The sequence below is a fragment of the Hemiscyllium ocellatum genome, chromosome 1 (genome assembly GCF_020745735.1).
Source record: "Hemiscyllium ocellatum isolate sHemOce1 chromosome 1, sHemOce1.pat.X.cur, whole genome shotgun sequence".
Classification (NCBI taxonomy): Eukaryota; Metazoa; Chordata; class Chondrichthyes; order Orectolobiformes; family Hemiscylliidae; genus Hemiscyllium; species Hemiscyllium ocellatum.
This window is the reverse complement of record NC_083401.1, coordinates 45,470,534-45,484,312: the sequence shown is the minus strand read 5'-3', so window position 1 is coordinate 45,484,312 and position 13,779 is coordinate 45,470,534. Positions and strand designations below refer to the sequence as shown.

General features: G+C 39.1%; 1 protein-coding gene across 8 annotated transcripts in view; it reads left to right on the top strand.

Moving 5' to 3' along the window:
* tcf4 (transcription factor 4) overlaps positions 1–13,779 on the top strand; it is a 606,468-nt gene that overhangs the window by 312,534 nt on the left and 280,155 nt on the right. For 7 of the 8 annotated variants that reach the window (XM_060851162.1, XM_060851233.1, XM_060851285.1 and 4 more), the window contains one exon: positions 10,191–10,229. In XM_060851162.1, coding sequence (XP_060707145.1) covers positions 10,191–10,229 — 39 coding nt within the window. Of the gene's footprint in view, positions 1–7,673; positions 7,876–10,190; positions 10,230–13,779 lie in introns of those variants that run through there. The other variant, XM_060851423.1, reaches the window with a different exon arrangement.

Sequence of the window (13,779 nt, the reverse complement as noted above, 5' to 3'; positions counted from 1 at the left end):
TGGAAGGGCTAGAGTAGGAGCAAAGGGGTGGCTATCAGTTTCAACCCTCTGCCAAATAAAAACACCTCATAATCCCAGAACCTTGATCAGGCGTGCCTTCCAGGAGAGGAGCCAATGGTATTTTCTGAGGAACCTTTTAATTGATACTGGAAAGACCAGCAATAACTAATTAATTATCTGAGCCATCTTTAAATTGCATCATAGGTGTCATTTTTAGCTCATTAGTCAACTTCATTGTCATCCTGCACCTAGGAATCCCACATGGGGCACCTTTTTCTGTCAAACTTCAGCAGAGAAGTTTTACTTTGCTTCTCTTGGGCTTAAGTGGGCCTGGCTGTCATGTCACCTATCACAAAAGCTGCATTAAATCTAGTCCTATGACTATCTCACTCCTCACAAAAAGGAGGAGCATTAAATAATGCTAAAAAGAGATGTGAAGTTGATGCTCCTCAAATTGTGGTATGGAGCAGAAGTTAGCTCATTTCTTGTCTTTATAGTTGTTTGCGATGTGCTTTTTTTTGTACTAAAATCAACAAATTATTGTCTTTTAGTGTAAATAGAAAGAGATTAAACACTTAAAAGGAAGGGAGATTTTTGTTTTATCTTTCAACTTTGCCAAATTAATAGATCTAATTAGAGCTTCCACCAACAATCATAGTGAAGTGGTTTCTGATACTGATGGGCTGATCTGAAAACTGCACAAATACATCTGACCAGAAGGGGGTTAAACATTCTGTTCAGATTTGTTGATTTTCCTTTTCATTCCTCAGCTGAATCTTCCACAACAGCCAGCCTTTGTAGCTGAGTACTTTACTTGCTAGTATGTGATTTGGAGAGAGAACAAAAATTAAGTTGCAACTTTATTCTCTTCAATTTTTTCTCGAATGCAAAAGAAATTCTGAATGTTTTTAGCATGATGAAATGTATTGGGAGTTAATATTTTTGGATCTACTCTTGTTCAAAAAAATAACATTTTCTATATTGTGATGTGATGCATTTTGTAAAGGGCAGATGGTGAGCAATATAAACTAAGTTTTACAGTTATAAAGGGGGTGTGGAACTGGAAAGAATTGGGAGTTTGCACATGCACATCTTTGAAGATGGTAGGACAGGTTGATAAGGCTGTTAGAGTTGTTGGCTTTATGAAAAGAATCAAATGGAATGAAGTAAGGAAGTAAATCTTTAGTTAAGCATAGCTATGATTATATGATTCTAGGTGCCATACATTATGATGGACACCAAGGCCTTAGAGAGAAAGCAGAGAAGACTTACTTGAGTTATGCCCAGCTTTGTTGACAGACCAGAGAAGCTGGTTCTTTCTGTCACTACTTAAGAGAGAAGTTATAGAAAGATTTCTTAGTGTATTGCAAATAATGAACTATTTTAATAACGTAAATAGGGAGAAGCTACTTCCACTGCAATAAGTTGACAAGGAGGTGGCTGGAAGAACACAGCAAGTTTGGCAACTCAGCAGGTGGAGAAGTTGACATTTCGGGTATAACCCTTCTTCAGGAATGGAGCTGGAGCAGATGAAGAGAGGAGTTGGAAGGATTCTGAGTGGGCAGAGGGGGAGATTGGTGAGGTAGTAGTAGGTGAATAAAGGTGGTGGTTATGATCTAATTGGTCGATGGGAGGAATGAATTTGGTTGTTAGCTGGAATTAAGCATTGATAGGTGGAATGGAAGGGAGGGGAAGGCCTGGAAAGGGAGTCAGGGAATGGATGTGAAGATTATTTAAAACTGGAGAACTCAGCGTTGAATCCTTCAGGCTGTAGGCTGTCTAGACAGATGATGAGGTGTTGTTCTTCCAATTTGGGGTCCAATTCACTGTGGCAGCGGAGTTTGCAGAGGATGGATATATGTTGGAAAGGGAGTGGGAAGGGGAATTGAAATGAGCAGTTGCCAGGAGGTCAGGCTGGCTCTTACGGGCCCAGCTGAGATGCTTGGTGAAATGTTCCCTTAGTTTATGGGTTAGTGTCACCGATGTAGAGAAGATCACATCGCGAGCACTGGGTACAGTAAACTAGGTTGGGGGAAAGGCAGGTGAATCGCTGTTTCACCTAGAAGGACTGTTTGGTGCCCTGGATGGAGGTGAGGGGGCTGGTGTGCTGACAGATTTTGTATCTTTTTTGGTTACAGGGGAAGGTACCTGGGGCTTCAACGGGGTTGATGGGGAGAGTAGCGCTAACCAAGGACTGTCGAAGGGAATGGTCCCTGCAAAAGGTGGGGAGGGGAAAATGTTCTTGGTGTTGGGACCTAGTTGGAATTGGCGGAAGTGTTTGATGATGTATTGGATGCGAAGACTAGTGGAGTGGGAAGTGAGGACAAGAGGAACCTTGCCTTTAATATGTTTGGAAGGGGAGGTGTTTAGAGCAGTGGAGCAGGGAATGGAGGAGTTGCTCCTGATTGTGATCTTCTCTACATCGGTGAGACCAAACGTAAACTAAGCATCTCAGCCGGGCCCATGAGTCAGCCTGACCTCCCTGGTCACCATCCATTTTAATTCCCCTTCCCACTCTCTCCAGTATGTCCATCCTCGACGTCCTCCATTGCCACAGTGAATTGGACCCCAGATTGGAGGAGCAACACCTTATCCTCCGCCTGGGCAGCCTACAGCCTGGAGGACTCAACATTGAGTTCTCCACCTTTTAAATAACCCATTCCCTGATTTCTTTTCATTCCTCCTACTGACCCTTCCTTCCAGCTGTCAAACAGGTTCATCCATCCCATTGACCAACCAGGCTGTATCCTCTACCTGTGTTCACCTATCCCTATCTCACCACTCCGTCGTCCTCCCCACATGTAACCCTCCCCAACCGCCCCCCCCCCCACCCTTTTTATTTGTAGCTCCCCTACCCCACTCCAAGCCCTAAAGAAGGGTTGTACCTGAAACGTCGACTTCTCCACCTCCGGATGCTGCCTGGCTTGCTGTGTTCTTCCAGCCCCCTGCTTGTCTACCTTAAATTCCAGCATCTGCAGGTTTTTTTTGTCTCTATTGTACTACGGTCATAAATGAGAAGCCAGAGATTTAAGATTGTTGGAAAAATATTTAGGGGTAAATGAAAAGAGAGTTATAATAATTTGAAATGTGCTGTTTGAAAACATGGAAGAAGCAAATTAATTTTCTTACAAGAGGAAATTAGATAAATGTTTCAAAAAGGAAAATGTACAGAGCAATGAAGTGCAAGCAGAGCAGTAGGACCAATGGAATAACTCTGAATCTCAAAGAACAGGTACAAACATGTTGGGCTGAAAGACCAGCTTCTCTGTTTTACGTGATCCTACTGCGTTTTTATTTTGATTTTAAATGGTACCCTTAAGAAATTGAATGAAGTTGTGAGTGCAAGCATTTAAAGAAACTTTTGAGTTCATGTATGATTTTATTTGTGGAGAAGCTACAAAAATCACAAATTTAGATCTTTCAGATTTACTTGGCATTAAAAACTGGCAAACTGAAAATTTATTGCCATTCCTTTGTGTCGGAAACGTCTTTGGAATGTAAGCGTGAGTGTTGAGGATAGATAGCTTGTGCTGTGTGTGAGTCAGCCGTGCCTCTGACCCTTGCTCTAAGGCTTTCAGTTCCTGCAGCAGCTTGTTTCTGTATATCCTGTTTCTGGAGGTCAAGGCAAGGGTCATTGGTTTTGGGGAGCAGATTGCTGACAATATCCTGCCTGCTGCAGGTGGTTCGTGCAAATAAACTGGTGTTTAGACTTCTGGCCAATGACTGAGAGAGAGGATATGCAGACCAGTTTGCCTTTCAGCAGTTTTCCATCCACTCTGACTAAAGAAGGAGCTGTTTTATTATCAATTTCATGTTAAAGATTCAAGATGTAATGGGATGTCAAGATAGAAGCTTGTTAACAATTTGATTTGATGTCCCAATTCAAACTTTGGATTTTTTTGTTAAATTAATGTCTTCTCTTGTTCGATTTGGTGTTCTTCCTTCCCTTCTGTAGATACTATTCCTAATAAATGCTTGAGTGCTATTTTGAAGACTGAAACCTTTCTGAGAATATGAATACGATATGGTGAGCTTTAGTTCATGATGTGGAGGTGCCATTGTTGGACTGGGTGAACAAATTCAGAAGTTACACAACACCAGGTTTTAGTCCAACAGGTTTATTTGAAATCTCAAGTTTTCGGAGTGCTGCTCCTTCATCAGGTGGACTTCACTGAATAAACCTGTTGGACTATAAGCTGGTGTTGTGTAACCTTGAGCTTTAGTTTAGGCAGGATTGGTGCATCGTTTCCAACTATCACATCTGGATAACACTCACCTTCTGCTTTGAAAGGCCTTTTGAGGCACTGTTGTACTATTAAGCCTCTGATGGTGTCTTATTGTTGTCAGGCCTTTGTGTTGGGCAGCTCTCGTCAGCTACCTGGCCTGAGCAGTTGCGGGGAAAGGTTATGTAGGCAGACAGTGGTGGTAAGGGGAGCTTGGATGACCAGGGGAAGTACGGTGCTGCATCTGTTCACAGCAAGGGGACCTAACTTGTGCATCAAAGCTGGTCTCCCCTCACTTCAGCTGCTAGGGTTTCTGAGCCCTGGGAAAACAGTCTGACTACAATGCAGTCTGCTCAGCAGGTCAAATCCAACACTGCCAGCTTCATTAACTGGTTTAAATTGCCACCTCCACCTCCTAGGAATGGATTGTTTGTCAGCACCTTCTTCATTTCTAGACACCTTGCATGTGGGTGGTTCAGAGTTAAGGTTTAGATTTTAAAAACTTGTGCATATGATCTGTACCCCAGCAAATTTTTGTGTGCTAAAATTCCAAGAAGTTGTCTGTTCTGGGGAATTATAAGCACCAGACTTTTCCTATTACACCCTGGAAATGTTCAGGATTGTTTTACATAATGTAAAGCAGATAAAGGAAAGAAAAACAGAAACTATCTCAACTTGGGCTCAGTCCACATCATAAATATGAATATCTGTGAATTAGACATCAAGATTGGATTACTTTCTGGGCTTTATTTGAGGAAGTCTGTGTGTTTGTTATTGTAGAAAACAATTCATTTTACATGCCATATTTGCTATTTGTTTTCTGTGGTCTCATCCTTTTATTTTCAATTTTGGTAACTAAAAGTGCATTCATTATTTTTCTTCAGATGAAGTCTTTGGCTTAATAATTAAAAACCCTAAACGTAACTTGTTCTCGTACTGACGTGCCTAAACAATCTAGACTGCAGAAATCTAAGACCAATATTGTCAATTTGTTAAGGGATGATGATATCTAACTTATTAAGCAAAAAATCCTTATGACCTCTTTGGCAAAATATGTCTTTCATGAAAACAAAAGCAGCTTCTTTATATGTTTAGTAGGCTTTATAAACTGGAGATCTTAATCCCCCCCCCCCCCCCCCCCCCCCCCCCCCCCCCCCCCCCCAAGTGTTGACAGCTCTGCAACTGCTATCATATTGTCAATGTTTACATAGAGATATGTATGCGTAGATATACTAACCGTGATTGTTTTTGAATTACATCTCTACAATCAATCAGATTACGGTTTTGAACAGTTACCATATTTGAATTTTCCAGAGTAATTTTAAAACAGAGGATAATACAAGGTTTTCTGCCTCCTCAAAACATTTTAATCTCCTTTACTTAAAGAGCTGTATGTATGAAAGGTGAATTTATAATTGATTGTACAGTGCTGTTTTGCAAACACTCAAACCTCTGCTGATAGCATTAAAATCTACACTTTCCCAGTAGACTAATGATAGTGCAAAGCTAAATTTATAAACTAAAGGAGCTGAAGTGATGGTATCTTCTTGGGATTTAAGAGCAGAATAAAACAGGGATCTTGTATCTTTTAGTCCAGTTATTAATATACATGATGGAGAGCGCAGAGAGTTTGCAAGTGAGACAAAGTTTTATGGCACAGTAAGTAGTGTGGATGGATGCAGGGATATTGTCAGGCTAAGTGAGTCAGACTCCAGAAGCTAGACACCATCCTGGACAAAGCAGCCTGCTTGATTGGACTGCAACCACTCCCTCACCACTGACCCTCAGTAGGAACAGTGTGTACAATTTACAAGATGCACTACAGAAAGTCCACCAAGGATCCTTATACAGCACCTTCCAAACCCATGACCACTACAATCTAGAAGGAGAAGGGCAGCAGATACATGGGAACACCACCACCTGCACGTTCCCCTCCATCGTTCCTGATTCAAAGTCCAGACAGGATTCTGGGTGTACCCATACCAAATGGACAAAGGTGATTCAAGAAGGTGGCTTGCTATCAAATTCTCAAGGACATCTACTGGGAATACACACTAAATACTAGCCCAGTCAATGAGCCTACATGTAATATTTGAATTTTGCAAAGTAAGTATAGTTTTGGTAGTCAGATTCTAGTATGGGGTCACTATACAATCTCCTTTGGTTCTGGGAATTTCTTAATTGTAAACATCTTGCATATGTGGAGGATTGATCTACATTTCCATGAAAATTAATCATCGAAACCTAGTCCACAGTTACAAACATAGTAATATAAATATGGGAGTTGGTAATTTAACCCTTCAAGCCTATTCTGCCATTCAGTATAATCATTCATCTTAATAACCTGTTCCTAATATCTCTCCACAATTTCTGACCCTTTTTAGCTCTAAGAACTCTATCAAATTCTTTCTTGAAAATGTTCAATGTTTTGGCATCAAATGCTTTCTGTGGCAGTGAATTCCATAGGCTGACCACTCTTGAATGAAGAAATTTTTAAAGAACAAATTATAGAATCAATATATTAATTCCTTTGTGAGGTACAGTGCAAATTCACCCAGTTGATTCTGTCGCTTAAAGGGTGAAATTATTAGGAATGAATTCACAAAAATGGGTTTTTATTCCATTGTGTTAAAAGTGTTAAAAATGGTAAAATGAGTTCAAAAGCATTAATGCAAGGAAGCTGTTTCCTCTGATGTGGAAATACAGACCAAGAGCTTTAACACTTCGATTGCTCTGCACAGTTTGCTCCTCTGTCCCCAAAAAGAGTGAATGCTGGATAAAAACTGATATTTTTTTTAAAAATCCATAGCCTTTTATTAGGCAAGACTGTCAAAATATGGAGTAAATGGATTTGAGGCTAGCTGAGTGACAACAGGTTTGAGGGGCTGAATGGGTAACTTCTGTTTCTAAATTCTTATAACATCGGGAGTAAAAAGCAAGTTACATGAAATTACTGCCTGGAGTGGCTGGAATCACAAGTATGCTTCTGTTACATTGCTCTTCCATTACACAATGCAGTTTACATTGGTGAAAAGCTAACAGCAATAATCCAGTAATTTAGTAGCCTTTTTAGTAGACTGCATAACAAGAAGATGTCAGATAAAGAAGGGTTCCAACCACAAGAGTAACTCTACTTTGTAATGCTGTTAAATAAAATTCTGTGATAGAGTATCACAGGAGTTAATTTATCATGGCAGTTTTTCAGACTATTTCAGTAAAATTGTAACTTCCCCAAAAGCTAACATTTTCATAAAAGGGAAGTGAGAAGACTTTTTAAGTATGCACCATGCCTGGTTGTGATTTGTTTGTAATGACACCGTGATTTATAATATAAACTGCACGCCTGTTTCACAGTGAAGTAGAAGGAAGTTTACAGTTTGATGTGGATTTAACGTTTAGCTTGTCGGTACTTTGAGATATTAAGCTGTTGCAGACGGCCAACAGCATTACTGCACTGAGGAAAACTTGATTTCTTTTTACAAATTAGCGTGATTAAAGCAAAACTCTTATTGAGAAACAAAGTTGAAGTGCCTACAAGGACATTTTCAAGGTCAAAAGGGGTAGGACAGAAGATGCAGTAAAATCAAACATTTTTCAAGTGACACAAAGCTTAGGCTTTAAAATATTGCAGCAAGAGAAGGAAACGAGGCAGGTAAGGAGTTCACAATACTGGGGAAGAATAATTTAAAGTAAAAGCTGATAAAATGCATCTTTTGCCATGTTAATTCAAGGTTCATGATTTAAAAGCTTCCACACACTACAGATCATTATCTAATTGTTCTGCTTTGTCTTAAAAGATTCTATGTGACTATGCGAATGTTTGTAAACTACTAAGGATATTATGTGCTCACAGAGTTAAATTGTTGGCAGATAACTCGGCACCATTTCTGACTATTGTATTTGCTTATCGATGTGTTTCTTGATATTTTTACTTTTGTAATTAAAGATGAAATATGGCTGGTAATGGAGGTCAATTTCACATTACTCATTCTCCTTTCTCACTTTGTTTCTTTGTTTGATTGTTAGTGGTATCTGATTTTTTAATAATTATTACTGATGGGGATTGCTAATTTCACTTTTCTTCCACTGCTCATAAGATCTTCAGAGGGGGACGAGAGGAGGCTGGAAGAGAATTTAAATGTAGAGAAAAGTCAAACATTAGGCGTGCCTTTTTTTCAAAGAAAATGTATACATATTTAAAGGTGGGATTAAACTGTTTTTTTCTGTGTCCTACTTTTGATCTCCACTATTTCCATGATGTGAAAACAGGAGTTGTTGTATTTGGGTTATGTGTACTCATGGGGTGCGCAAAACATATTTGCTTTTTGTTTTAGACTTTCAACTTCTGTGAAATCAATTGTATCTATTCCTTTGGGAGACCTCTTTGCTGATGGCTGAAAATTATCTTGAGAATTGCCTCTCAATCTTCACAAGAATTTTCATTCTGGCCGCCATTTCGTAGGTTCCTTTTAAATTTGGGTTTGCTTTATGCAAAATTGAACTGACAGTAAAATTGCTGACTACAATCTCTGTCTGAAACAAAATACTGATAGACGTCTACTGTAAACCCAACAAAGTTCCAACTGCCAAATCTTATGACTGTCCAGAAAAAAAATCAACAATTTTCATGAGGAGAAGAGGGATTTCAAGTAGATTCACTGACTTGACTTCAACTTGGGGACCTCCATTTTCAATCCATTTAAGGCCAGGCATAACATCTAATATTGTCAAGATTAGATTGGTGCTGGAAAAGCACAGCAGGTCAGACAGCATCCGAGAAGCAGGAAAATTGACACTTTGGGCAAAAGCCCTTCATCACCTGCTGTGCTTTTCCAGCACCACTCTAATCTTGACTCTGATCTTCAGCATCTGCAGTCCTCACTTTCACCTATAACATGTAATGTTCCTGAAAGTGGTTTCCAGATCACTTAGTTGCTCCACTTAGAACACAAAGGATTGCACACTAGTGATGACATTTTGATAGAGTAACATGCATTTTTAAACTGTGGAACAGGCACCTACTTCTCCAATATTCTGAGCTAACTTTGCATATGCAAATAAATGGCCTCATGCTTCATTGATATAGAGTTGTCAGCTGTGTTTAAAATATGTCAGTGGTCTGATTTCAGGTGACTGAACAGTCCTGAGAAAACCATTCAAACTCCCCATCTTTTTCTCCACTAATTGTGATCTTCCTCTGCTGCCCCGATTAGTTGCCTCTTCTCATTGTCTCACTTGTAGTCTTTCCTATCGCCCACCTTTGGATTAAGAACCTCTAGTTGGACTTGGTTTATGAATTATTTCCCTTAACACTCTGTTTCTGTTCCTGTTCCCAGCTTATGTGAACACTTTATTCTTGTCATCCAATAACACCACCCCAAATTTAGCCTTTCTCCTTTTTACTTCCCCACTCCTCCTTAATCTTAGATCCTCTCATTGACCCACTCCACTCCTTATCTTTGCAACCTGTACTTTTCTCTTCCATTGACCCTTGCCTGATTTGCCTTTCCTTTGACTACTCTTTCCTGATTTCTCCCTTCCTGATTAACTCCTCTCTTGATCATCCTCTTTCAACTGGTGCTTACCAGTTTTTGCCCTCTGTTTTGTATTAAAAAAATCATAAATGATGTTAGAGGTTATGTTTACGAAAGATGTGCCAAGGTTTGGAAGACACAGAAGGAGTGCTGTTGTGACTTGTTTCTGATACCCACAAAGCTATAGAGGAGAAAAATATTTTACTGCTAGTTTTCACATTAAGTTTTGCTATTTTCATCCATTGTTAGGTGAGTTTACATTAGCATGAGGGTTATGAATTCAGAATTCCTGTCAATATACATCCACAATCATTATCCTGCTCATTATATGTCCTTGTGACATTATTAATTTTCTTCATGTTTTGCTTCTGCTTCTAGTTATTACATTGAAGTGAAATGTAGTTGAACAAATCTTTCTTTTACTTTTTTCCAGCTCCATTTGACTGCCATGAGAAGAGGAATGCGTTCAAAGGTAAGTCCTGTTAAAATTAATTCCAGTAGAATCAGAGAGTAGTGCCTTCATTTTTGTTTGCTGCAGCAGTGAGGTTTTAACTTGTTTGTTTCCTTCCTCAACCTTCGACAAATGGCTTGGCCTCACAAATGGGTGGAGGCTACAATTGAAACTCCAATTCTGGCTGCAGGATCCAGTGAAGACCAGATGTAGTGAAGGCTGTTGGTGTTCTTTGCATGTAAACCCGACTCTCCAAGCCCCCCACAGTCCTGAAGAATTGAGCAATGATTTCTGATCAATTGATTTACTTGATCTCAGCTGTGACAACATTTTAGGATAGAACACTCGGTCTCAGTGATCCTTGGCTAGAGAAGGAGAAAATGAGTAACAAGGTCTCCTCTTGATCACTCTCCAGTTCTTAAGGGAGGAGGGCAAAGAAATATGTTTGCTAGGTCAAGATGTGGTAATCCTTTGATGAGGTGATTACACACAATCATTGTCCATGCTAACAAGTGTTTACTGTGTTAGATACTGAAAGCCATATAGAACTACACCATACCACGGCCCGGTGCAATTAGCAGAGGAAACAAGAAGACAGTTAAAGAGGAAAGAGTTGTGACTGAAAATTGAGAGTTAAATGGCTACCTTCCAACTAGTGGGAGAATATCCAGTATAGCTTTCCACCTGAAATGGAAATCGAGCAAATCTTTAAAAGATTTCTGAAAGGCTACACGCGGCTGCTCATCATTGAGCGATAATTTGTGTTTGAATAAATGTATTTGAGACTCACCTTGTGATTTATCGATCTACTGGGCAGTAAAATTAGAAAGTGCGCGATAGAATAAAAATATAACTTGTCAATAGTTCTACCATATCCTGCCTAAATGTATTTTATTTTTATGATTTTAAAAAATGTCCATGCATATTGTATATTGCAGAATGTCTCACATTGATTTCTAAATGCCACAGATATACTTTGATAATGCATGACTGACAACTCTGAAATCATTCCCAGCAATTCTTCCCAGGGTCTTTATTTACCCTGTATTCAGTGGGCTAATGTTTTATGTGGGTTTGGAGAGAAACAAGCCAGAGCTACAGTCTAAGGATTGAGTTTGTTGAAACTATGGTTTAACTTTGAGGTGAAACCTTGTGTTTCCAATTTAATTTTCTGTTGAATGAGTGGATGTTCTTCAGAAATCCAGATCTTTTATGACACTTCGTACCCAAACAACTGCGTATAGCTGCAGGAATAGATTCAATATATTCTGTGAGATACTGCAGCAGCATTTTAATGCCATAGTCATTAATATTATTTTAAGTAATTTTAGTTTGTGCTCCTGAACAAGTGTGCATGTAATTGACGGATGAGGACAGTTAACTCAGCTGTGAGTCTCTAAGATGGGATGCAAAAAACCATGTGAACAACCACAGTACCAGTAAACGAGCAAGTCAGCAGCTCTGGATATTTGAACAAAATTTGAGGACTAGAACATGAATACAAAAACAAACTGCCATCTTTGATCTCACAATTTTATTAGTAGATTTTAGTGTGACCTGGTTTCAGAAAAGGCTGTTCAACATTGACACACTTATATTGTGACAAAATTGAAGGGAAAAATGATCTCTACTTGATATTTATTTTGACATAGAACGTGCAACATAGAAACAGGCCCCTTCAGCCGAACTGGTTTGCACTCTTGTTTATACTCCATATAAGCCTCTACACGTTTATTAATGATTTGTGTGCCAGGATTTCCTCCCTTTACCCCAATGAGTTTTTCTTTTCAAGGAGGACATTTAAGATGTGAGGGGAAGATTTAAAATGGATCTAAGGGGTAACTTTTTCATGCAGATAGTAGCTCATGGATGGAATGAACTGCCAGAAGAAGTGGTGGAGGCTGGTACAATTACAACATTTAAAAGACATCTGGGTAGGTTTATGACTGGGAAGTGCTTAGAGGGATATGGGCCAAATGCTGGAAAATGGGAGTAGATTAATTTAGGATGTCTGGTTGGCATGGATAAATTGGATGGAAGGGTCTGTTTCTATGCTGTACATTTTGAGGATTCTATACAGGAATAAGCGGTATCCTTTATGTATAAATATTAAATATATATATAAAAATGATGAATAGTATGTATGTACAAATATATATATATATATATATATATACACACACACACACACAATTAGATAACATCTGCAAATGTTAGCACCATGCCTCTAATTCTTGATTCTGACGTAATTTACGTATTCAAAAACACTTCCATTTATATAGACCTTTATACAATCACCAATGTCTCTGAGTCCTTCACAACCAGTGAAATACTTTTGTTGAAGTGTCATCATTGTTGTGATATAGGTAAAACAGCATTTAATTTCACATTCAGCAAAACCTCTGCAAATAACAACGTGATAATCACAAAATATTTTTTTGTGATGTTGCTTGAGAAGTAAATATTTGTCAGAATACTGGGGATAACTTACCTGCTGTTCTTTCAGATATTACTATGGGACCTTTTATTTCCAACCAAGCAGAGGGTCCCTCAGTTGAATTCTTAGCCAAAAGATGACTCTGCCCTCAGTATTGCACCAAGGTGTACTGGAGTGAGACTTGAATCCTGGACCTTTTGATTCAGAAGTGAATATGCTACCAACTAAGCACTACTGATGTATATATGTACACGATATAGTGATTATCATGGTCTTGGCATGAATTGCCGCAAGAGACCAATTCAAACCCTCTGCCAGTATGAGAAATGTCTCATAATTCCTTCTGTATTTCATGTGTTGTAATCAGACAAAAGTCCACTTTGTAATCCCTGACTCTGTTTGCTCTAATCTTTACTGCATCTCTTAAACACGACATCTCTTGCAGACTTTCTACATGACAACACTGACGTCACTTCAAAGATACTTTGATGGTTGTTAAACCATTTTGAGCTGCCTTGAGAAATTGAAAGCATCTTAGAAATGAGGAAAATGTTACTAGTCATTTGCGGAAGAAGATTTAATTGAGTGCCTAACATAGCTTAGAGGAGCACTGCTTGCATTACTTATCAAACACTGTTCAGCCACTTTAGTAGCCAGCGAGAAGAAAGGCGCCACTGTGTGGTGAATATAGTTATAACCCCTTGTATGGTCTAAATGTGTGGAGCTGACATGTTGCAGCACTCTCCATACCAAGTCAATAAGAGAGAAGCATTTTTGAATCAGATATTGTGTTTCTGCTGGAGTTATGATGCTGGAAACTGGAATGACATGACTTGAAGGTGCCAGTGTTGGACTGAGGTGGACAAAGTTAAAAATCACTCAACGCCAGGTTATAGTCCAACATATTTATTTGGAAGCACTAGCTTTTGGAGCGCTGCTCCTTCATCACGTGGTTGTGATGAAGGAGCGGCACTCCAAAAGCTAGTGCTTCCAAATAAACCTGTTGGACTATAACTTGGAATGACATGACAACTCTTCAATATATCATTCGTACTGATGATGCAAGAAGATGAAAAGAGAGTTTTATTTGTCAGGTGCAGATTTTCCCCTACAATACAAACATCCTGAGAAATG